The sequence below is a fragment of the Rhinolophus hipposideros genome (genome assembly GCF_964194185.1).
Source record: "Rhinolophus hipposideros genome assembly, chromosome: 7".
Taxonomy (NCBI): domain Eukaryota; kingdom Metazoa; phylum Chordata; class Mammalia; order Chiroptera; family Rhinolophidae; genus Rhinolophus; species Rhinolophus hipposideros.
The window spans coordinates 22,228,793-22,254,963 of NC_138053.1; the positions used below are offsets into that span (position 1 = coordinate 22,228,793).

The 26,171-nt window shown below is 37.2% G+C and overlaps 1 protein-coding gene across 2 annotated transcripts; it reads left to right on the forward strand.

Annotated features, from left to right (window-relative positions):
* Positions 1-1,790: 1,790 nt before the first annotated feature.
* Positions 1,791-26,023, forward strand: CCDC112 (coiled-coil domain containing 112). 2 transcript variants are annotated; one of them, XM_081054403.1, is made up of 10 exons: positions 1,791-2,007; positions 8,958-9,079; positions 12,758-12,879; positions 15,520-15,609; positions 16,670-16,745; positions 18,078-18,468; positions 21,685-22,098; positions 23,720-23,815; positions 24,540-24,658; positions 24,861-26,023. In XM_081054403.1, exons 1-10 carry the CDS (start codon positions 1,891-1,893, stop codon positions 24,889-24,891), a joined length of 1,578 nt encoding a protein of 525 aa, XP_080910529.1. In that variant the 5' UTR covers positions 1,791-1,890; the 3' UTR covers positions 24,892-26,023. The 2 variants fall into 2 exon arrangements, with proteins under 2 accessions (XP_080910529.1, XP_080910530.1); XM_081054404.1 differs by lacking the exon at positions 23,720-23,815 and having other exon boundaries at positions 24,861-25,033.
* The last annotated feature ends 148 nt before the right edge of the window (positions 26,024-26,171 follow it).

Genomic DNA, 26,171 nt, shown 5'->3' on the forward strand with positions numbered 1-26,171 from the left:
AGTTCCAGCATATATTAAATGAAAAATGTATGAGGTATAGAGTTTATATATAATGTGTTAGGAGTTGAATTGTGTCCTCCAAAGAGATAACGCTGAAGTTCTATTGCCCAGTACCTGTGAATGTGATCTTATTTGTAAATAAGGTCTTTGCAGATGTAATGAAGTTAAGGTAAGGTCATACAACCCTAATCCAATGACTGGTGTCTTTATAAGAAGAGGAAAATTTGGACACAGAGACATAGACACACAGGGGAGTAGGCCATGCAAAGATGGAGACAGACTGGAGTAATGCTTTCAGAAGCCAAAGAACATTGCCAGCAAATACAAGAAGCTAGGAGAGAGGCATGGAACAGATAATCCCTCTGAGTCCCCAAGAAGGAACCAACCCTGCCATCACCCTGAGTTTGGACTTCCTCCAGCCTCCTGAACTGTGAGAGAACAAATTTCTGTTGTTATTAACCACTCAGTTTGTGATACTTTTTGTTATGGCATCCCTAGGAAGCTAATACAATATGCTACATGTTTTTGTAAGAAAAAAGGAAAGGTAAAGAACATAAAATAAAAAGCCAGAACTTCACAAAAATGGTTACACATAGAGGATAGGTTGAAAAGCAAAACTTCTTTAAATGTATCTTGTCATATTTTTTCGATTTTATCTACATTACACGTTTTACATATTTTTTAAAAAGTAAACCAAAATTTAAAAAAAGAGGAAAAACTGAAATTGAACACAAACACAATCAAAAGAACTCAACTACTATATACAAATTGATTCTATAACTACTCAAAGAAAAGACAGATTTCAGAAAATTTGACAACACACAGATTGAATATTCTGTCCAGGACATAGTCTAAGGACAAAAACAGAACCAAGACTTTAAAAAAATATATTTAAAAAATTTCTTGGGCTGGCCCGGTGGCTCAGGCAGTTAGAGCTCCGTGCTCCTAACTCCGAAGGCTGCCAGTTAGATTCCCACATGGGCCAGTGGGCTCTCAACCACAAGGTTGCCGGTGGAACTCCTCAAGTCCAGCAAGGGATGGTGGGCTGTGCTCCCTGCAACTAGCAACCGGCAACTGGACCTGGAGCTAAGCTGCGCCCTCCACAACTAAGATTGAAAGGACAACAACTTGACTTGGAAAAAAGTCCTGGAAGTACACACTGTTCCCCAATAAAATCCTGTTCCCCTTCCCCAATAAAATCTTTAGAAAAAAAAAATTTTTTTTCCAATTACAGTTGACAGGAACCAAGACTTTCATTATAAGGGATAAGAAATGCAAATATGTAAGTTAAGCAAAGACAGACCTCAGGTTCTAGGAGTGCAACTGTGGCATTCCTGCCTCTGATGTCTGATACTGTGGGGCATGCTGTTTTGTTTCTTTGAAAAGTGAAATACAGTTTATTGTTCAAGCCTGTCAATAATGCCTTTTCATTTAGACTCAGTTTCACCAGCACTTAGTAGAAATCTGGAAAGAAGTTCTAGCATATAAAATATATATATAGATAAAGATAGATATGATATAGCTATTTATATGACACGAATATGTTTAAGTATGAGAATGAAAAACAATGAATTTTCTTGGCGGTTAGGGGACGAGAGGAGTGAGGTGTAGAAAGATTTTGACGCATAAGGATACTTGCACAGAAAAAAGTAGGCAAACCCAGGGCAGCCCAAAGCCAACCCGGCAACCAGCGTGCGGGCGCCGCAGCCCAAGCAGCCCCGCCCCCGGCCCCGCCCCCGGCCCCGCCCCGCCCCCGGCCCCGCCCCGCATCCACGCCGGGCCCTGAGTCCCCGTGGGAGCCTGGCCCCGCGGAGAACCGTCTGCAGAGGCAGGAGCTCCGGGCGCCCGAACCCCCAGGCCAGGGGGGTCGCAGCGGCTGGACAAGGAAAGATGGCCGCGCTAACGACAGTCGTGGTGGCGGCGGCAGCCACCGCTGTAGCCGGGGCTGTGGCGGGGGCGGGCGCCGCCACCGGGACCGGCGTGGGAGCAGCGCCGGTGCCTCAACAGGTAAACGGAGCAGGGCCGGAGCGTCTGGCGGCCGGTGTGGCCCGAGGGGCAGCCGGCCCCGGAGGCGGAACGAGGCCCGCGGCCCTCGCTGAGCAGGTGTCCTTCGCGGCGCGGCCGTGGGAGCGGGAGCGGGAGGCGGTGCTGCCCGTCCTGGCTCGGGGCCTGGCACACGCCCGGCGCTGCGCTCTGTTGGTGCGCGCCCTGCACTGCTTTCATAATACAAAGCCGCCTCCGTGTAGTTTTGGAGTCGAGGACGACCCGGGTGGCAATCCTGGCCCTACCTCCTCAGAGTGTGTGATAGGAACAAACACACTTAACCTCTCGGTGACTCCGTGTTTTCCGTAAAAAGACTGGAACTGAAATATGCACCTTCCCGAGCCGTGGACGTTATGTCTCGGAAGTCCCCGGTGCAAAGCTTGGTTGGCGGCCGCTCTATTGTGCCTGCTCTGGGAACACGAGGAGGAACCAAATGTGGGTGGGGTGGGGCAGATGTGTCTCCAGAGATCCTTTTGGGACTCCTTTCTCCACGGTGAAGACCAGAAGAGCCCTCGAGGAGAATTGTTGCATCCCGTTGTTTAGGACAATGAGCTTGACTCCTCTTACTCTCTCACAGCCGACGCCTAAAGCATGGGCGATTCCTCTCTGTTCTTCCTTGGGAATAAATCCAGAGTCCCCCTCTTCTCATCACTCCCAGTGCTACGACCTTTGTCCACACCATCATTTCTCCCTTGGCTGAAATACTCGCCTAATTGGTTTCTATTCTTCCAGTCTTGCCTTCCTAATAAGTATTCTCAGTAGCCAGGGTGATTCAGTCCAGTAATGGCACTCATGCTTAGAAGCCTCCAAGTGGTTTTTATCTCACTCAAGACGGAAAGCCAGCATCCTTTCCTTGGTCTCCAGAGCCTGTGAGCTGACCCCGCACCCCCCTGTCACCGCATTTCCAGTGCCCGGCTCTGAGTCTGGTGCAGCCATTCTGCCTTCTTGGTTGTCCCTCAGACAAGCCAAGCACTCTCCTGCCTCAGGAACTTTGTAACTGCTGTTCCCTCTGCTGGGAATGCTCTTTCCCATGGTTACCACTGTCACTGCCTTCAGATATCTGTGTTCAAATGCCATCAGCTCAATAATTCTTTCCATGACCTCTCCAAACTGAATCCCCTTACCCAGCACACCCCTCTTTCTGGTTTTCCTTTTCTCCATAACATTTACTACCGTATCATATATTACATATTTCATACCTTTTTTTAAAAAAGATTTTATTGGGGAAGGGGAACAGGACTTTATTGGGGAACAGTGTGTACTTCTAGGACTTTTGCCAAGTCAACTTGTTGTCCTTTCAATCTTGGATGTGGAGGGCACAGCTCAGCTCCAGGTCCAGTTGCCCATTGTTAGTTGCAGGGGGCGCAGCCCACCATCCCTTGTGGGAGTCGATCCGGCAACCTGGTGGTTGAGAGCCCCCTGGCCCATGTGGGAATCTAACTGGCAGCCTTTGGAGTTAGGAGCATGGAGCTCCAACTGCCTGAGCCACCGGCCTGGCCCCTTCATACTTATTTTTAAATTGTCTTTCTCTATGCACCGCCCACACGTGGGAATGTAAACTCCATGAGGGCAGAAACTTTTGGAAGTTTTATTCAGTATTGTATTCCCAGCTCCCAGAATTGTGCCTGTGTAGTCCTGGGACATAGTAGGTGGTCACTAAATATTTGTGGATGAGTCCAAACTGGAAGGAAGGCCGTTGTGAGCTGAGGACAGTTTCATTATTTTTCTTCCTTTAAGGAAATACAGTGTCTTATATAAATTCAAGAAATTCCTCCTCACACAAATTTTCTCACACATCCTCTGTAATTCTCTTTATTCTAATTCTGGCCCAAATGTTTCAGGAAAAATATATAAAATATGTAAAAATACATAATATGTAAAATGTTTTTAATGTCTGACCCAAGTGGTTTAGCCATCTTGCTGGCTTTCTCCAGGACACCTTTCAAGGTCGCTCTAGTTGAAAGTGATTTCTTTTCTAGATGCTTCTAACCATGTTTGACTTCCTGATTTGCATTTCTCACAAGTTGCCTAATATTGTTATTGATGCACACTTTTATCACTGCACTGTGGTGATTTTCAGAGGTTTGCCTTCCAGGGTTGGATCAGAATCACCTGTTCCAAATATTATATTAGTCTCTGGCATTTAGCAATGTCTGGAGACGTTTTTAGTTGTCACAACTGTGCAGGGATGGGGGATAGTTTGTGTGTGCCGCTAGCATCTGGTGGGTAGAGGCCAAAGAGTAGATTCCCACAACAAAAATTATCTGGTCCAAAATACTAATAGTGCTGAGGTTGAGACAACCTGCTTTTTACCCTTTCACCACTTTAGGGAGGGCAAAGCCTCATGGTTGACAATCTCAGCAATAATGGAGTAGAATTACTCAAGGGTGTTTGGATTTTTAAAAAAAGTAATCAGAATCTTTGCTGTACCATATTGTGATTCTTGAGGAGTTTAACTATGTGATATCTATCTTTGTACTCTTTCCAACTTATAACACACACACACACGTCCACACACACCTATACACTAAAATTCTATACCCCAGTACCGAACTTGAATGTTTGTCATATGATTGCGTGAATGAATATTCCTATTGACTAACAGTAAAACAAACTGTGTTCTTGAAAAGAAGTAGTTTTCCTGATGACAACCTCATGATATTAGAGATGTCTGCCAAAATATCTAAAGTTCCTGTTTTAGTCTTCTAGGGCTTCCGTAACAAATACCAGACTATGTGGCTTAAATAACAGAAATTTTATTTTTTTTTACAGTTTTGGAGTCTGGGAAGTTCAAGATCAAGTGCTTTCAGGGTTGGTTTCTGGGAAGACCTCTCTTTCTTGCTTGTGGACAGCCACCTTCTTGCTGTATCCTTACATGGCCTTTCCTCTGTGCATATTTATTGAAGTCTGTGCAGAGAGAGAGACAGAAAGAGAGAAGAAGAGAGAGAGAGAGACAGACAGACAGACAGGCCAGCAGGGAGGATATCACTGGTGTCTCCTCCTCTTATTAGGACACCAGTCCTATTGGTTTAGGATCCCATCCTTACGACCTCATTTAACCTTAATTACTTCCGTAAAGGCCTTATCACCAAATATAGTCACAAAGGAAATTAGGGCTTCAACATGAGAATTTGGGGAGGGGGTGACATAATTCAATCCATAATAGTTCCCTTAAATTATTTTGAAGTAATTATCTTTGAAGTTTTAGAATTATTTTATATTGTGTTTTATCCTACAGGCTCCATAGGGTGTGGAATCTTATAAAATTCTCACCTGTTATGAAAAGTAATAATATACCCTATTTATACTTTTTAATATTTGTAGGTTATATGTTTGTAATCCCTGTTAGCCATTGCCTTTCAAGACTGAAGACTGCAAATCTCGGCCCTCCTCTCAAATGCCATTCCCTTCTTGATCATTTTAGCTGTTGAATTATGACTTTTTTTGAAGTATCTCTAATGGTATCACATTAGTGTGTGTCCTGGTTTTGTACCAGGATAGGGCTGTGTCTTCTCTTTGTTTTGTTTATAGTGACCTTCCTGTGATTGCTGGTTCGATTCCCACAGGGGCCAGTGAGCTGTGCCCTCTACAGCTAAGATTGTGAATGGTGAACAACAGCTCTCCCTGGAGCTGGGCTGCTGTAAGCAGCCAGCGGTTGTCTGCCGTGAGCTGCCATGGGCTGCTGAGTGCTGCTGTGGGCTACTGTGTGCAGCCATGAGCGGCCGGTGGCCAGCGTGAGTGGCCGACAGCTGCTGTGGGCTGTTGTATGCTGCCATGTGCTGCCACGAGTGGCTGGCAGCCAGTGTGAGTGTTACTTGGCTGTCTGGAGTTAGTCCTTCAATAACTACATGCCTTCTGTGCCTTTAAATGATTACTCAAAATGAATTTCCTCTAGAAGATCACACATGCATAGGGCTGTGTGCTTGTACAGGTGTAGTAGGCTGAAGAATGTGCACCCCTCACCCCCCACATACACACACACCAAGGATAATCACACCCTAACCCCCACCACTTGTGAATATTTGACCTTACATGATAAAAGGGGCTTTGCAGGTGTGATTAAATTAAGGATCTTGAGATGGGGAGATTATCCTGGATTATCTGGGTGGGCCAGTGTATTCACAAAAGTCCTTAGAAGAGGAAGGCAGGAATATTAGAGACAGTGGTAGGAGATTTGATGATGGAAGCAAGAGGATGAAGTGATGTTAGGAAGAGGTCATAAGCCAAGGAATGAAGATGGCCTCTAAAAGCTGAAAAAAAAAGTAAGGGAGTTCTGCCCCGAAGCCTCCAAAAAGAATGCAGTCCTGACAACATTTTAATTTTAGACTTAACCTCCAGAACTGTAAAAAAATAAATTTGTGTTGTTTAAGCCATTAAGTTTGTTGTAAACTGATTTGTGGTAGGTTTGCTATAGTAGTAACAGGAAACTAATACATCAGAGAAGACCTGAAAAATCCTAAGATCTTATCTTTGGCTGACCTAGAGACTCTGTGCAAGTAGGAAGTGAAGGCTATTGTAGAGTTGTAAACTGCTTGCCTGAGTGTTGAAGGTAGGCCCCAATACACACACAGGCCCCCTTAGCAAAGGCTGGAAGGATTATTGGTTAAAGATATCTAAGAAAATCTCTGACTAACCAATCGTTAGCTGACAACTAAGCTCACAAAAAGATTTCAGTGCCCTCAAACAAAGAAAATAGACTTTATTGAATTAGTTCAGGAAAGTGACTAAACAAACAGCAACAGCAATAAACTTGGGAGGAGAGAAGCTCATTTTCAGAGTTGCCACACTATATTATCTAAATTGTCCAGTTTTTAACAAAAAAAAATATATGAGATATGCAAAGAAACAAAGTATGGTTTCCCACACAGGAGAATTTTTTTTTAATGTCTTCCCTAAGGAAGACTAGATGTTGGACATACTAGACAAAGACTTTAAATCACCTGTTTTTAGTAGGTTCAAAAAGTAAAGGAAACCATTTCTAGAGAACTAAAAGTGTGGGAATTATGTCTTACCAACTAGAAAATATCTATAAAGAGATAAAAATTATAACAAAAACAATTAAATAGAAATTCTGGAGTTAAAAAGTACAATAACTCTTAATGAAAAATTTACCAGAGGGGGCCGGCCTGGTGGTTCAGGTGGTTGGAGCACTGTGCTCCTAATGCCGAGGTTGCTGGTTTGATTCCCACATGGGCCAGTAAGCTGCGCCCTCTGTAACTAAAATTGTGAACAACGGCTCTCCTAGGTGCTGGGCTGCCGTGAGCAGCCAGAGATTGGCATAAGCTGCCGTGAGCTGCCGCTGGCTACCGTGTGCTGCTGTGAGCTGCTGGTGGCCAGCGTGAGTAGCCAGCAGCTGCCATGGGCTGCTGTGTGCTGCCGTGTGCTGCCATGAGTGGCTGGCAGCCATTGTGAGTGGCTGGCAGCCGGTAAGAGCTGCTGTGAACTGCTGTGAGTGTCCGACCAATGACCAGAGACCGACTGCCTCAGCGGGGTGAGGGGGGGGAGCGCAAGGCTCATAATACCATTTTGGACCAGGGAGCTGCGTCCTAGACAACTAGACTGAGAAACAACAGCTTGAACCGGAGTCGGGGTTGGGGGGAGATGGAAGAAGGGGGGGAAATTTTACTAGAGGGACTCAGCAATAAATTTGAACTGGTGGAAGAAAGAATCAGTAAACTTGAAGATAGGTCAATTCAGATTATCCAGACTGAGGAACAGAAAGAAAAAAAGAATGAAGTAAAATGAACCTGTGAGACACCATTAAACATTATGTATAATGAGAGTCCCAGAAGGAGAGGAGACAGAAAGGGGGAAAGGGAAGAATATTTGAAGAAGTAATGGCTGAAAACTCCCCAAATTAGATGAAAAAATATTAATGTATATGTTGTTGGAACTCAACAAACTCCAAGTGGAATAAATCCAAAGACATCCATACCTAGACTCATCATGATCAAATTATAGAAAGACAAAAACTAAAAATCTTGAGATCACCAACAGAGAAGCAACTCAACAGATACAAGTGACCCTCAATAAGATCAAGAGCTAATTTCTCATCAGAAATCTTGGACTCCAGAAGGCAGTGGGGTGACATAGTCAAAATGCTGAAAGGAAAGAACTGAACCGTGGATCCAAGTCCAGCAAAATTATTCTCTAAAAATGAAGGAGACTATGTCAAACTAAAAAGCTCCTGTACAACAAAGGAAACCATCAAAATGAAAAAGCAACCTATTGAATGGGAGAAAATATTTGCAAATCATATTTCTGATAAGGGGTTAATATCAAAAAATATAAAGAAGTCATACAATTCAATAGCCAAAAAAAAAAAAAAAACAATTGCAAAATGGGCTGAGTACCAATACCAAAATACCAAAGTAGGCATTTTTTCAAAGAAGCCATACATATGGCCAACAAGTGTGTGAAAAGTTGCTCAATGTCACTAATCAGGGAACGCAAATCAAAACTTCAGTGAGAAGTGAGATGCTATCTCACACCAGTGAGAATGGCTATTATCAAATAGACGAGAAATAATAAATGTTGGCAAGGATGTGGAGGAAAGGGAACCCTTGTGCACTAATGGTGTGAATGTAAATTGGTGCATCCACTATGGAAAATAGTATGGAGTTTCCTCAAAAAATAAAAAGAACTACCATATGATTCAGCAGTTCCACTTCTGGGTTTTTATCCAAAGGAAATGAAAACACTAACTTGAAAAGATATATACACCCCAATGTTCATTGTAGCATTATTTGCAATACCCAAGATACGGAAGTAACCTAGGTGTCCATCGATGGATGAATGGATAAAATTATCCCTTGAGAAACTCCATTATTGATGTTTTTATCTCTGGAAAAACAAATCCACTTTCTTACCATTTTTATTATTGAAGATAAATTTATTTTTGTTTTTTTATGCAGAATGATGGCTGTTTTGGTACTTCAGGTGGAATTCGTGCTTTTCAACTTCAGAACTGGAAGCAGAAAGTTAATCGGACTAGGAAAGCAGATTTTATACGCACAGCAGAAAAATTCAAAAATCAGTAAGTATAATAATACTATCTTCATATAACATTACTAGCCATTTTATTCTGAACATTGTAAAGCTAATTTCACATCACCCTATCCAAGTCCACATTAAGTTATAGCATTTTAGTCACTAGCGTTTCAAATATAACACAAGAGAAAGGCGGGAACTGTGATGCAAATGATAGTACACTATTTAATATAATTTTAAGTAGAGTTATTTAAATTTTATTTTTACCATTTTGAAGCAGTATATTTCAAGGGAAACAAAACAGTTATTTCTTGAGATCTCATATATCAAATATTGAATACATTTTCACTTAGCAAGGTAAGCCCTTGGTAAATATTTTTGAGTGAGTGATTAATTCTAATGAAAAGTCTATACCCTTGAGTTTTTTTTTTGGGGGTTTTTTTTTTTTGGAAATGGCTTTTGAATTGGTCTCCCTCCCTTGGTCTCTGCTCCTTTCACATCCATCCTGCAAACTATAACAAGATTAATTGAGAAATTTTAATTTGTAGTGTATATGTAGTTTTTTCTTTAAAGAACCAGTGATTTTTATTGAATATTGTCAACAGCACCATGATATAAATATCGTGAAGAATGACACAAGAGAAGAACTTGAGAGCACCCAACCCTATCCTATAGAGAGCTTTATCAAAACACTGCTTTGAATATATACAGTATCAATTTGCTAAGGAACCAAGAGAAAAGGAGCCTTTTGTAAGAAATGGTTTCTGGACCAGAATTAGTGGCAGTTGTCTAGAAATTCTACCAATAAAAATGTATACTGTTTGAATTTTGAAAAGTTATACCGTATCGTAGCTTTGGGAGACTGAAATCACACTGAATTTGTATAATACTTATACAGTATTTTTAATACTCAGAATTTGAGAGAATACAAATTTATTTTCTTTGATTTCTAAAATGCATTACTTTAGATAGAATCAGACTCTAGGTTAGGGGTTTTAATTTATGGTAATCCACCAAGCGGTTAATGTTCATATATAGCAAACCAGTAGAATATGCCAGTATAGATAACTTGTCTACCAGTATGTGTTGGTTTTACAGTTTTGAATAGGGTTTCTGCATCTGTTACAAGGTTTTGGAAAAACTCATTGAAAGAATATTAGAAAAATTCATTGTAACAGTGTTTCTATCCAATAATTCTCATTGAATACAAAGAAAAAAGAACACAATTTGTAATATAATTCTGTTTTATTTTACATTTGCATGGCTCAGAAAAACAATACATATCAAAGAGTACATAATGGAAGGCCTCTTTCACCTATGACCCCCGCCACCCTCTTCCCCTCCCCTCAGACAACCATGATTTTTAGTTTCTTATGTATCCTACCAGAGTTACTTTATAATCTGTGTTTATAAGGAAATGAAAATACATACTCAAATTTTCCCTTCTTTATATAAGTACTTGCATCTGTTCTGGATCTTGTGTTTTTGGTTTGTTTGTTGTTTGTTTGTTTTAACTTAAGAGTATACCTTAGATACCAAGGAATTGTTGGTCTTCTCAGGCATGATAATGGCACTGTTGTTATTTAAATCAAATATCCATAATCTCTAGAGATGCACATTGAAGTATGCTGGAGTGAAATTACATAATGTAATGGATTTATTTTCGAATACTTAAGCAAAAAAAAAGGGGTGGGGAAGGAAAAAGAAAGATGAAAAAGAGAGGCATAGTTGTTGAATCAGGGTGGTATGAGGGATATATCCTCATCGTACTGAGGGGTCAATTTACCATTCTCTACTTTTGGGTATGACTAACATTTTCATATAAAATCTTTGTTATAAAACGAGTATATCTTGGAGATCTTTCCGTATCAGTACATAGAACATGGGGCCCCTGCATTGTATTCCAGTGTATGAATGTACCGTAATTTATTTAACTTGCCCCTTAGTGATGGACATTTAGGTTAATTCAATCTTTTGTTATAATAAACAATGCTGCAATTAATTGTAGTATCCACATAGGCCCACATCATTTTGTAATGTGTGAGTGTATCTTTAGGAAAAATTCCTAAAGGTAGAAATGCTGAGTCAAAGGTATATGAATTTGCAAATGTGGTAAATACTGCTAAATTGTCCTCCATGAGCAATTTACAGTTTCACCAGCAATGAGAGGACTTGTTTCCCCAGTTTTATCATTAGTATATATTATTTAAACTTGACGGGGTTTTCCCAGTCTGATTGTTACAGTACAGTTTTACTATGATCTAGTTTAAATTTCCATTTCTCTTATTGTGAATAGTTGAGCATCTTTTCGTATGTTTGGCAGTTTGTCTCCATTATATGTTTTGAATGCTTTTATAGGTTAATAGTTCTAATCCAGGAATGGCAAAATGTGTCAATACTAGAAATTTCTATTTGATCAAAGTAATTTCCCCCACCAACCATAGCCATGGGTTTCCCAGGCCTCAGCGCAGGACTCCAGTAGCTTCCCTCTATCCATTCGACTTGACCTGCAGACTGAAATCTGTTTGACATCTCTGTCCTACCCGATGCTTTGGCTCCCAAGCACAAGCGCTAAGTTATGATTTCCCTCAGCCTTTGGGGCAGCCTTTGGAGCAGTCTCCTCTGTTTTCCCTGGTCTGCCTCATAAATATCAATTTTTTCTCTCTGTGTGCCAGAGTGAAAAGGAGTAGGAGCTCTACCATAGTAACCTCTCAGGTTGTATGAAATTAAGCCAATGGCCAGAGCCAACCCACCACTCCTTTTCTACAGGATTAGTGAAGTATTCATATTAATTTCCATTCTGGGAGAAAGAAAACAGGTATTGAGAAAATAGATGTCTTTGTCCAACCAAAATAAGTTTCTTGATAGTACAATATTTGTTTTGTTTTACCACAGATTCAAACTAACATTAGAACTTCTTACTGGTAGATGGACTAAATCCAAAGAAGCTTTGAAGTAAATGTACACAATATCCCTTAAATATACTAAACTTTCTGTCTTCATAGATTGTTTGCCTCTTGAAGTTTTAGTTTCATTAAATAATATTAATAACTTACATTTCCATAGTACATTTTTACTGTATAAAGCTCCCTCACATATATTATCTCATAAAATGTTAATCACAGCCCTCTTGGGTTGGATAGTGGAGAGCTGTTATTATTCACATGTGAGTGATGACGAGGTTCATACCAGGAAAGGTTAAATGTCCTGGTTCAGGTTACAAAGTTAATATCTCCTGTTAAAAGCAGCCATCAGGGCCGGCCCGGTGGCGCAGGCGGTTGGAGCTCCGTGCTCCTGACTCCAAAGGCTGCGGGTTCGATTCCCACATGGGCCAGTGGGCTCTCAACAAAAAACAAAAAAATTAAAAAAAAAAAAAAAAAAAAAGCAGCCATCAGCAGTGGTGCCGGCCATTTTCAGGCCACAGTGAGATTGAGTTGGAAATAATAGCCAAAGGCTTATGTATTTTCAAAGCAAGTGTATGACTGCGTGTTCTTAAATTAACATTTTATAATTTAACCATTCAAATTATTTGTGAGTTTAGTTGAACTTAACTCTTTTCTAACTACTATTTTGACTTCTTATCCTTATTATTCAAGTAATTATATTTTGACTTCTTAGATGAATTAATCCAAGTATAAAGTACTGGTTATTATGAGTGTCTTCATATGTTAAACAATTTAAAATATTTAAATCATATTTCTATCATTTGTTTCTTTTCCTAAAGAGTTATTAACATAGAAAAAGATAAACACAGTCATTTCTACAACCAAAAAAGTGACTTCAGAATTGAGTATAGTATGCTGGAAGAATTGGAAAATAAATTGATAAACAGCAGGAAAACAGAAAGTAAGTTGAGTGCATGATGAACAAAAACTATCAAGTGATACAAAGTTGTAGTTTTGCCCTGTGCTTTGTATTTGTGCATTGACTGTGTTAAACTTCTATCAAGTTACTTTCTAGTAAAGTAATGAGTGTCATTTAGAGATATGAATTTTTTCAGGTCACTGTTTAGTGATTTGAACTGGTTTGTCAATTTAGTAGGAAAAAGAGGATTTTGGGTTTGGGTTGAGAAACCAGTTAATGTTATTAAAATTTCTTAACATAAAGGGAAATTGATTCCTGGACTATCTGATCTTAGCTCATCACCCTGGTATTGTTGACTGAGACCTGGACTGAATAAACATCAACAGATTCAGAACCTGTACTTGATAGTATTGTTCGAAGTGATCAGATCACGTAATTGCTTAAGTCTGAGTTTACTTGTCCGTGACATAAAACCTACCATTTCTACCTCACGGGAGCTGTCCTGTGTATCCCATGAGATACTATATGAAAAAGTGCTTTATAGATTGTACAAAAAATTTTTTATTGTTTACTATGACTGTCACTCGTTAATAGTGTACTAAATGTTGGAATTCTAAAAAAGAAGTCTACAAGAATACCTTGTTTTCATTGTAAAGTATATATGTTGAACAATACTTATAATAAAAAAACTGCATAGCATTGCTTAAAGGAAAAGTAATAGTTACAAACTAACTAAGCTTTATAAAATATTGTCTTACATAGAGATTATACTGCTTATGTAATCCTGTATAGCCAAATAAAAGCAATTCTTGATAAGTTTTTTTCTTTCAGAACATAAGTTTACACTGTTTTAAAAAGTCGTCTTTTGTCAGGTAGTGGCAAAAATCATTCTCCCTCTTCTGTTTGAATGACAACTGGACCTAATATAAAAACCAAATTTTCAGTTTTCTCTTCTTTGATTGATAAAGAAATCTAAACATCTCTAGGTTAATACTTCTTAGTTTCCCTCAGTTCTTTTGTAGACAACTGGAGGCTGGTCTTGTTATCTCTCCATCACGCCATTAAGTAGAGTGTCTCCATTCTCTGCATTTTAAGTCACTTGATTTTTTCTTTTTTAAGGCAACTCTTTTTTTTTTTTTTACATTTTTCTTTTTGTTCTGCACTTTTGCCTCTCTTTGTTCACCTTTGTATTTGTCTTATATAAGAGAGGAAGGAGTGCACTGTCTTAGTGGAACGATATAGAAGTTTCCCCTTCCCATATTATAGCTAGAAGTAGTAAATACCTTTTCCTTACCCCAAGTATCATGACACAACTTGAATTTTAGCCTGTGTTTGTGTAATAATGTACTTCCATGGTTTGCCTGTACAGGGTGGTTCCAAATGAATAACTAAAGGATCATTTGCCCTATAGAGGTATCACTTGTGGCTGATCAAACTATGGCAGAAACAAAACAACAAAAAACACTTTTCTAGTTATTTAACTTTACTGGAGAAGTTTCTTGACCTAAAGTTCCAACAGTGTTTAAGACCCTATAAAATACGTTAGGTAAAGTTTCTGCTTTTATGGATCTCTTGAATTTTAATTAAAAAAAGAACAAGTCAAAAAGAACAAACCTCACACATACGTTTTTGAGATGTGTCTTGGATATTAGCACTGGCTCCAGGCCTATAGATAAACTTTAAAAAAAAAAAATTGCTTTTAAGGACTTTGGGGCACAGCTGTTCGGTGCTTTGTGATCATTTGTAAAAAAGTTGCAAAAAAAAAAAAAAAAAGGAAGGGCATAAAGTAACCAAAGATGTTAAAATAATATTGCTATTATATATATATATATATATATATAATACAAATATATACATATGTGTGAATGTAAATGCGCATATATGTTAGCCTAATAATTTAAATAGATATTAAAATAAGATTATTCCTTCAGAAAGAAAACATGAAAGAAGAATCCAGTCTTTCTCCTGCTGATACAGAACAGCTGAAAATGTCTTTGAGCCCCTCCTCTGTTTTTCATGCTTTTATTATGGGCCTAACATTTCTGGCTGGTCCTTTAGAAGAGCTTGGCAACCTCTCTCTATATAGCATATATACCGCTAAATGGCAGCTAAGGCACCTCATCAAGGCCACGATGCTGACAGCAGTGGGTATTACTGGCCCCCATCTTAGAGGAGGTGGTTAGATAAAATTAATTCTCATTAGGAAGTTGATCAGTATTCATAGAATTAATACTGGCTAGACAGTTTTAATATTCCAACAACAGAGCTGAGATCTATTTCAAATTCTATTTCCATAAATTATAACAAATTGAAAAGAAAAAACTTTTGGAGAACAAAACATGACTAAGCCTGAGCTGCTGATCCATGTATTTAAAACAGTGTCCAATAACTCAGTCTCCACAGTCAAAAAAAGAGAGAGACATTTCCTTAGCAGAAGTTAGATTAATATTTAACCCATTGTACTTTAAAATACTGAAGGAAATTGAGAGATGCTTTATTTAGAGCAAGGGTACTTAAAATGTTCAGGCTGTTTGACACTTATAAATAATCATCTTTTGTTTATTATTTAATTGCTCTTGGTTATTGTTTGCCTGTGATGGTGATCAGTCTTATGTATAGAATCCTGAATTATAAACACATTTATCATAGAATTATTTTAAAGTACATACTTCTTCCTTATAGGAGCAAAAATCCAGCAACAGTTGGCCAAAATACAGAATAATGTAAAGAAACTTCAGCATCAGTTAAAAAATGTGAAGCCTACACCTGATTGTAAGTAAATTTCAGTTTTATATTCTTTCTTATGTATTAGTATTTTCTATTGTTCATTAGAAAAATTTATACTTTTCTAGTAAGAATGTTTCTATTTGGTATTAATGGAGATAAGCCCTACTTTCTTGGTTAGCAATTGATAAGGATACATTGGAGAATTGTACAACGAGGTCAGACAATTAAGTTCACAAACTCATCCTAGAAAAAGTGCTACATACCTCAATGCTGAATATGACTACCGTCACCTTCAAAGTACTCCCCTTGGAACTGACGCCAGTACCTAGTCCACCCTTCAAAGCAATTTTGGAACTCTTTTTCTGGAATGGCCTTCAGAGTTGTCGTCGTATTACCCTTGATGTCCTGAATGTCATCAAAATGTCTTCCTTTCAGTATTTACTTTATCTTCAGGTAAAGAAAGAAGTCATTGGGGGCCAGATCAGGTGAGTAGGGAGGGTGTTCCAATACAGTTATTTGTTTACTGGCTAAAAACTCCCTCACAGACAGTGCCATGTGCATTGTCGTGATGCAATAGCCATGAATTGTTGGCAACAAGTTTAGGTCGTCTAACGTTTTCATGCAGCCTTTTCAGCACTTCCAAATAGTAAACTTGATTAACTGTTTGTCCAGTTGATATGAATTCATAATGAATAATCCCTCTGATATCAAAAAATGTTAGCAACATCTTTGCAACGAGTTCATGAACTTAATTGTCAGACCTCGTGTGTGTGTGTGTGTGTGTGTGTGTGTGTGTGTGTGTGTGTGTGTACACATAAAAGAAAGTTAACCACAACATTTTGTTAAATAAGAACCTCAAGTCACAAAACAGTATGTGTAGTATGGAAACTTTTGTAAATAATATTTAATGATATGTGTGCATAAGGAAAAATCCCTAATCAGAAAAAAAATTGTAATCATAAAAATTAGCTTTTAAAAGCACATTTTTCTTATCGTTTAGTCAAAGAAATGTTTTTAAATTAAGGGAACATTCCATTTTTCCCCCCAATATTTAATTCTTAGTCATACTGAAATATGACATAATTTTTCTCCATTTTTTTTACAGTTGTTGAAAAGCTCAGAGAAATGATGGAAGAAATTGAAAATGCAATTAACACTTTTAAGGAAGAGCAGAAGTTGATGTATGTTTTAAATGTACTTTAATGTAAAATTATTGACCTTTATTTATCAATAAGCCTGAGTACTTTATTAATAACTCCACTAGGTTATTATATACAAACCATTTTATTGTTATATATTTCATGTTAGTCTTACACAAAAGTAATAAACACCTCTCTTAAGTTTTAGATTGCTTTTCAGGTTTAAAGTGAATTTTCATTTGTATTTGGACACTATAAAATCTCAAATAAGAATTTGAAAGATTGTTTTATTCTCTGAGGAAACACTTTTAAGACATACGAGGTATGACCAAACAATACAATGAATGTTTAAATAAAAAATTTATTACAGTAAAAGACACATTGGCATTAGTCCCCCTCAAAATACTCTCCCTTTCTTTGAACACACTTATCCCATCCTTCTTGCCACGTTCTGAAGCAGTTCTGGAAGTCCTCTTTTGTGAGTGTCTTTAGTCATGCTGTCATGGCTGCCTCGATGTCCTGAATCATTTTGACTTTGTGGAAGAGCCAGAAGTCACATGTGCCAGATCCAGTGAATAAGGTGGATGAGGACACACCACAATGGTTTTATTTGACAGAAATTTCCATATATCAGAAGCAATGTGTGACACAGAGCTATGTCATGATGGAGGATGATTTACAGGACAATTTAATACACACCTTCTCTCAACTGTAGCTCACACCCAACTGACTGCACTGAATAAATAGAAACCTGTCACACACTATTACTAAGGTTTGATGCGCAGCTTCCCATATTGAAGATCCCTGCCTTTCCGTTTGATGGCACTTGGTAGCAGCATTCACCGTATTTCTTGATCACAACAGTAAGTCTCCCTGTCACACATCGCTTCTGGTACAGCAACTTCTGTCAAATAAAAGCATTATGGTGTGTCCTCACTGTGACTTCTGGCTCTTCCCTAAAGTAAAAATGACCATGAAAGGTAAACATTTTGAATCGATTCAGGACATTGAGGCAGCCGCGACAGCACGAATAAAGACATTCACAAAAGAAGACTTCCAGAACTGCTTCAGAAAGTGGCAAGAACAATGGGATAAGTATATTTGAAGTGAGGGGGAGTGTTTTGAGGGAGATTAATGGCAGTATGTCTTTTACTGTAATAAATAATTAAAGGCAATGTGTCTTTTACTGTAATAAATACTTTTTTATTTAAACATTCACCGTATTGTTTGATCACTCCTTATAGATTTATAAATGTTAATAATGGTAAGTGGAGAAGATGACATGGAAAGAGCAATAATTAAATTTGAGGAAAAAATAAAGGATTGATATAGATTGGTTTGTATCTTTTTCAAACTTTATTTTTGAAATTTTAGATATGCAGAGCTTATTAAAGAAGAGAAAACAACTAATAATGAGTTGAGTGCCATATCAAGAAAAATTGACACATGGGCTTTGAGTAATTCAGAAACAGAGAAAGCTTTCAGAGCAATGTCAAGCAAAGTTCCTATAGACAAAGTAACTGCAAGTACTCTTCCAGAAGAAGTAGTAGATTTTGAAAACTTCCTTCAGCAAACAGGAGGGCGACAAGGGGGCTGGGATGATTATGATCACCAGAACTTTGTAAAGGTGAGAAACAAACACAAAGGGAAGTCAACATTTATGGGAGAAGTTCTAGAACACCTTCCTGGAAGAACACAGGATGAAGTTCAACAGCATGAGAAATGGTATCAAAAATTTCTGGCCCTAGAAGAAAGAAAAAAAGAGGTAATAATAATTATAATAGCTATTATTTGTTATATATTTCTGTGTTCTAGGCACTGTGCTAAATTCTTTAATATGTATTATTAACTTTACAACAATTCCTTGAGGTATAGTGTAGTTTTTTCCCCCCCATCTTATGGAAGGTGAAACAGGCATTGAGAAGTTAAATAACTTTACTTAACGAATGGAACTACAGTTGGACTTTCTCAAGGCCAAACATTTCTACCCCAATTTGGGCCAGAAAATTTCTGATTCTGGGCAAAACCCTCTGTGTCCACCAGAAATGTGGGATGTTCACATCTAACAGGATTTTGATAAAAGGCATCTTAACCAGCAAAGGCCACATTGTTTTCAGTAGAAAATAAGAGGCAGTAGAAAAAATTCTTTGACTCTTAAAAGTTCCATTGAGATTTGGAACTTCAGCCTCGGTTGCTTATTTTGAAAGAGTCACAATTTAGGCTACCCCAGAGAAAAGAGTAACTTAAGTATAGCAAATATCTAAAAAGTTCCATTTTAACAAAAGTGTTCTGGGGTGGCCAGATGGCTCAGTTGGTTAGAGTTTGAACTCTGAACAACAGGGTTGCTGGTTCAATTCCCACATGGGCCAGAGAGCTGCGCCCTTCACAACTAGACTGAAGGACAACAACTTGGAGCTGATGGGCCCTAGAAAAACACACTGTTCCCCAATATTCCCCAATAAAACTTAAAAAAAAAAGTGTTCTTCCGGCTGTGGTTTAGATGAGGACTCTTTAACCTTGGCACAGTTGACTGTTTGGCCTGGCTAGTGCTTTGCTATGAGGGGTGTCATGTGCATTGTAGGATGTAGCAGCATTCCTGGCCTCGAGGCCACCCGCTAGATGCTAGTAACACCCCCTTAGTTGTGAATATCACAAACGTCTCCAGACATTGCCAGATGTCCCCTGGAGGGCAAAACTCACCCCTGGTTGAGAACCATGGGTTTATATAATCTGAGTCACTTGTTTTGTAGACTTCAGCTATATTAAACTTCAACTTGCTTATTTAACAACAAAAATATGACTGTTCAACAGGTGACCTACCTAAGGAGCATTAAAGAAATATGAATTCCATTCCACATTTAGTCTAATTTTTAGAGGAAATAGCTGGAGTTTATTGTTTTATCTCTCCAAAATTATTTAAATGTAGGAAGATAGAAATTTTTTGAAACATTAAGTCATTTTTAAAAATTCAAAATAACAAGCTATTAGGAATTTTGGGGGCTGTTTCCCAGGATACTGAAAACGTGGGGTCCCTAGACCATCAAAGGGGTCCTTGGACCAGCAAAATTAGCATCACCGGGGAGCTTGATAGAATTTTCCACGCCCCAATCCCAGACCTATTCCGAACTTTGGGGATGGGGCTCAGGAATCTGTGTTTTAACAAGTCCTCTAGGTTATTCTGTTACAAGTTAGTTTGAGAAACACCTCTCTCGGGAAAAAGAACACACAGTGCCTCTTGTAATAAAGGTGAAGCACCTTGATTCTAGCTTCCTCTTTTTGTTCCCAACCACTGTTTCCTGATACTTGATAATTGATTGAATGTAGGGATGTGGTAAGAAAGAGTATGAAAGTGGAGGTGCCATTTATTGAAATAGGACATGTTAGAGGAAAAGAAGGAAATTTGAGGGGAAACATCAGGAATGTAGTTTTATATCTACTGAGTTTAAATGCTAAGTAGGAAACATCATTTTTATCTCCTACTTCCTCGAATATGTTCTGTGTTTGCCTAAATGAAGGCAGATATTTTCATACATGCCCTGAAATTTGTGGCCCGAGTACCCTTGCTTATCTTCCTCTCACTTTCTGGAAGGAACCTCCATTCTTTCTTTCCCCCTCAACTACCAACCTATCAAAATCTGCCCAAATCAGATGCTGCTTCCTTCTTGCCCTCACCCATAAGTAACCCCTCAGAATTTCACTAACACTTTGTTTATATTCTAAAATATATTCTAGATCCATACACTAACATGTATTCTGGTGTTTATGCATGTATCTTATCTCACCTAGAACAGTGCTACTCAAATTTGGTCCATGGACTGGATGCTAGTTTGCAAATTGTTATTGATCTTCAGTGAGATAAAGTGATTACACCAAAATCAGCTACCCAGTAAGCATGCTGTTTAGTTCAGTTGACTTTTTTTTCCTAGGAAGCTTTTTCATTGAAGAAAGCAGTGCATTGATTTATGTTCTGGCCTGAATCTCTGATATTCTTGCGGACTGGCATATTGAGTAGCACTGTCCTAGATGCCATGTGGTACTATTTTACTCATCTGTGGTTCCTATCACATTGCCTTTCATATAGTGCACATTCCATAAAGATTTATTGAATGAATGAGTGAGATACACCATGAAGAAAGATGAAGAAACAGTTTCCTGACTTGAGGGGAAAGGAATTCAGTAGAAGTACCCTTTATGACAGAGAAGGCTACTATTAGGTTGGTGCAAAAGTAATTGCAGTGTAAAAGGTTAAAAATAATTGCAAAAACTGCAATTACTTTTGCACCAACCTAATAGAATTTTAAATAATCTTTATATACTCTATGTAAAACTATGAAGTTGTTTTGCTTTTTTTTTTTAACACTTATAAAGCAGTACATGCCGGGCACTGACTCATTTAATCTTCACAGCAACCCTGTTTGAGAGGTATTACCCATCATTTTTACAGATGGGCAAAATGAAGACAGAGAACTTTAGTGACTCATCCAAAGTCACACCTAGTAAATGGCAAAGCCATGATTTGGTGTTAAGTAGCCTGGTTTCAGAGCCCATGCTCTAAAACCACCTCACTTTTAATTCCTCTTCTGATATTTGACCAGACAAAAGTCACTCAGAAAGAATTCTGAGCCTAGAAAGAGGATTTGGAAACAGAAGTGAGATATCAGAGGAAAAGGATGTTTCTTCTCACACACGAATGAGATGTGGTCCTTGTGAACCTGGGGATTAAGAGAGGAAGAGATAGACCAAAAGAATACACCATTATTCAGTGTTTTAAAAGACATATTAACTTTTTTAAATGGAAGTAGAAAACATCGCATTGGTTTAACCAACCAAACAAACAAACAAACAAAAACACTTGAAAACCTAAGCAATCAATATCCTGCAATCAATCTTCTTTCTAGAAAGATGGATTTGAGGGTTGTATTTTAAAGTGCTTTTGGTTATTAAAAATATTTTTTTCTTCCTGTCTTTTTAAATTATTTAGTCTATTCAGACTTGGAAAATTAAAAAACAGCAAAAAAAAAAGGAAATTTTCAAGTTAAAGGAGAAGGCAGAAAACATACCTATGCTTTTTCATAATAAACAACAAGATAATCAAAAACAAAAAGAAGAACAAAGAAAGAAGCAGAAATTGGCAGTTGAAGCTTGGAAAAAACAGAAAAGTATAGAAATGTCAATGAAATATGCTTCCCAGTTAAAAGAAGAGGAAGAGAAAGAGAAAAAGCAGCAAAAAGAGCGCCAACGTCAATTTAAACTAAAATTACTACTAGAAAACTATACCCAGCAGAAGAAAGAACAGGAAGAATTTTTAAGACTTGAAAAGGAGATAAAGGAAAAGGCAGAAAAGGCAGAAAAAAGGAAAACTGCTGCTGATGAAATTTCCAGATTTCAAGAAAGAGTGAGTAAATATGTTTGCTAGGCAGTTTGTCAGTGCTACACCGAGGTATAACTTCCAGATTCAGTCCAGCAAAAACTGATTGCTGCTTATGTGTTGGGCTTGCACCTACCAAAATGAGTAAGCCAAAGATAGATGTACAGGTATGAGATTTCAGTATAACGTGGTAAGTAGTGTGGTGATTGAGGTATGGACAGAGAACTTTAGGAGGTGGATATGCAGTGAGGGAAGGTTATCATAGTTATGAATATCAGAGAGAAGGTGATACCTGATTTGAGTCTTGAAGAAGAAAGGGAAGGAAAGGGGAGAGCCTTCCTAGCAGAGAGAACAGCGTGAATGGCAGCTTGGAAAAGGGTAGCAGTGTGGTTTGTGGGGTAAGTTAAAATACTTCAGTATAGGGCATCAAGTGGAAGATGGGAACCAGCAGGAGACGGCTGGAAAGGTAGCCACAGGCCTGGTCATGAATGTCTTGTCTTCTCTGCCAAAATCCCTTTTCCCCATAGGTGATTTGCTTACTTCTTCACTGTTCATCTCCCCACCATAATATAAGCTCCATGAGGGCAGAGGTTTGGCCCTTTTGTTTATACCTGTACCTGTACATTGTAGATACTCAGTGTATACTTGAATCCATGTTATTGCTAAGAGGTGGAATTATAATTTATTTTAAACAAATATGTACAAGAAAAATGCTAATCAAAGAGATTGCAATCTTAACAACAAAGTGGAATTCAGTCCAAAGAGTATTAAAAAAGACAAAGAAGTGTACTTTAAAATGAAAAAGGGTACAAATGAGATATAACTGTTATGAATATAAGCATTATGGAATGTTGTATGCATCAAAATACATAGCAATAACCTTTGTAAAGCAAAAAACAAGGGAAGTGCAAAAAAATAGACAAAAACACATTAATAGTGGAATTTCTTTTAGTCACTCTAAAAAAAATATATACCTCCCTAAATAACAAAATGCCTCCCTGCTCCCTAAAAAGGCCAGCAGGCCACATCATAAAAAATGTTAATCTGTAAAACAAAAATTATAGTATGACAGATCTAAAACTAGACATACCTGTATTGATAAGTGAAAATGGGCTTAACTCCTATTAAAAGGAGTTTTAGACTGAACTATAAGAGATACCTAAAAGCAAGTGATTCAGAAAGGATGTGCATGTATTACATTCACATTCAGAGAAAATTTTGGCTCTAATTTGTTGGAAAAGGTGAATATTAAAAGAGTATTGATATTGCAAGTAATTTTACTTATAAGCAACTAAACTTTGCAACAAATTCTAGTTAATTTTTCCTTTTTTAAAAAATTAAAGTTTATTGGGGTGACAATTGTTAGTAGAGTTACATAGGTTTCAGGTGTACAATTCTGTAATACATCATCTATATATCGCATTGTGTGTTCACCACCCAGAGTCAGTTCTCCTTCCATCACCACATATTTGATCCCTTAAACCCTCATTTACCCCTTACTCTCCCCCTTACCCTCTGGTAACCACTAAACTATTGTCTGTGTCTATGCGTTTTTGTTTCTTCATTTATTTATCTTGTTCTTTTATTATTTTCTAATTTTACTTTCTCAATGTTATGATTTTTTTTTGTTGCTATATGTTTTTTTTAGGATTTATATAAACTTGAATTGAAAATTCTTGATAGACAGTCAAAGGAGAATGAAAAGGCAGAAAAACAAAGAAGACTGGCAAAATTAAAAGAAAAGGTATTCTGTACTGGGATTAATTCATTTTTATTGTTATTATCCTAATTCCTTTATTTGTAAGGATACAAACAAAATCCATTTTTTATATTGTTTCATTTCTGTATCATTTCCTTTAAATTTCATTTTCACTTACATATTATGTAGCCTAACTTAGTACAATTTAATCAACTATTTGAATTCTACCATTTCACATTATAAGCATCTCATGTTTTCCCCCTAAATTCTCTATACCTACTCTGTTCTTTTCTTCATTCTTTTTATATAAACCTCTACTTTTAGACCGATGACAGCTATGAGCATTGCTTAATGTCAGTGGTGATACTCATAGCTAAAGATGTTGTTGACTCTAATGGATAAAACAAAGAACTTACTGGTGGGTGTTTATCCTAAATTTATTGTCTGGCTATGCCAATATTATTATACTTTGCTGCATTACATTTCCCTCATAATAAGAGTAGAAAAAAATAGGACAATAGAAATAGAATAACTGAACTAGAAAAAAGAAACTAAATTAACGGTTTATTAATAGATTGCTGTAGTCCCAATTTATTTTAGCTATAGGAGAACAATTAGAAATTTACTAAAGAGGTTATTAACAGTTATTTTTTATTTAATATTAAGTATTTTTCTTAAAACTGCTCTTTGTTACTAAGGATCTTACTCATAAGTACAAACTTAATAGGTCATATAAATTAACTGGCACTCATTTTACTTCTGATTATAGGTTGAAAACAATGTTAGCAGAGATCCCTCTAGACTTTACAAACCTACCAAAGGTTGGGAAGAACGAACCAAAAAGATAGGACCAACAGGCTCTGGGCCACTTCTACATATCCCACATAGGTAAAGAAGAGTTGGAATGGGTGTTCACTTTATAATAATTGAATGAGTATGTTTATATTTTATCAATTTCTGTATGTATACTTTACAGTAAAAAGCTGATAAAGCAAATCTATAGACATTTTTTAAAGTTAACATTTAATCAGTTAGGATTTAAAAAAAATTTCCCATGTATTTATAATTGCTCTTCTCTTTTTCTTCTTAGGGCTATTCCAACCTGGAGACAAGGAGTTTAGAAAAGAATATGAGATAATGAAATTGGTATTCAATGATGAGAATGTTAGCATATTCGGTTATAATAGGACAGAGTGCTTAACCATGTTCTTTAAATATCACTAGTCTAGTCAGATTGATTGTGTTATGTGAATTGACAGGTATCAAGTTCCATTCGGTATTGTCATTAGTATTTCCTGTTAGTATTTACTAAGAAGGTATTTAATGTGTATGCTGGCCTATTATTGATATAAAAGTTTATTGATGAATATGTTTATGTTACAAACAGTATTTCATTTAAATACTCAGAACATTTCAAAGATATTTTGTTTTTGTCATGGCATTGCAAAATAAATTGGTACAATCACAGAAGGACATTTTTCAAACCAAAATTTTATAACATTTATATCTTGGAGGTAAATTAGCTTGAGTAACAAAAGTGTACAGTTTTTTTTTTGGTTATGAAATAAGTACTTTTTCTAAGTTTAACAAATTGGTAATTTGTCAGTTACTACATTTTTGTGTAATAAATATTTTCTATTTCTTTGAAGCATGCTTTGTTTTATATAAAGAATATTTAATTTAAAAATATGCCTTACACCTCATACATTCCCTATTATTTGTATTATTGATATAATCTTCTTGGTTTCCTTTAGATTTTCCAAATTTCCCTTCAGCCTTTCTGGACTTTACACATTTATAAAATCTTTGTCTTTCACATCTTCCTGGCTGGTGCAGTTTTTTCTGCTTCTGTTTACCTCAAAATATTTGGTCAAAAGAGTTAATTTTAAAATTTACAATCTTTTGTACATGAAAGCACAATGTAACTTAATTTGACTCAACTTTTCATATTATAAAGTTCCTAACTTTAATAAGTTCCCATCTTATAGGAAAGTTACTGTATACATATTAAATATAGGAAACTTGTTTCTTGTGACTTTTATCTTAAGAATATGTTTAATTGTAACTTGATACATTTAGGTCAAATGACTGTTAAAATTTACTATGAGTAGTGGTCAAAACCTCTTATTTCAGTTAATATTCAATGTAGATAACTCCCAAAGGAAACTGAATTCTAATTATACAACTATTGGTGCAAAATAGGAGAATTAACATAAAACTTCCTTAATAAAGAATGCCCATTTTATTTGTAGTACTCATTCTCCATAATTTTTTTAAATGAGTGCGGCAATTTAAAAATAAAATAGGTTGGTGCGAAAGTAATTGCGGTTTTTGCGGTATTTGCAATTACCTTTTAAACCACAATTACTTTTGCACCAACCTAATAGAAAAGGACAGGGGA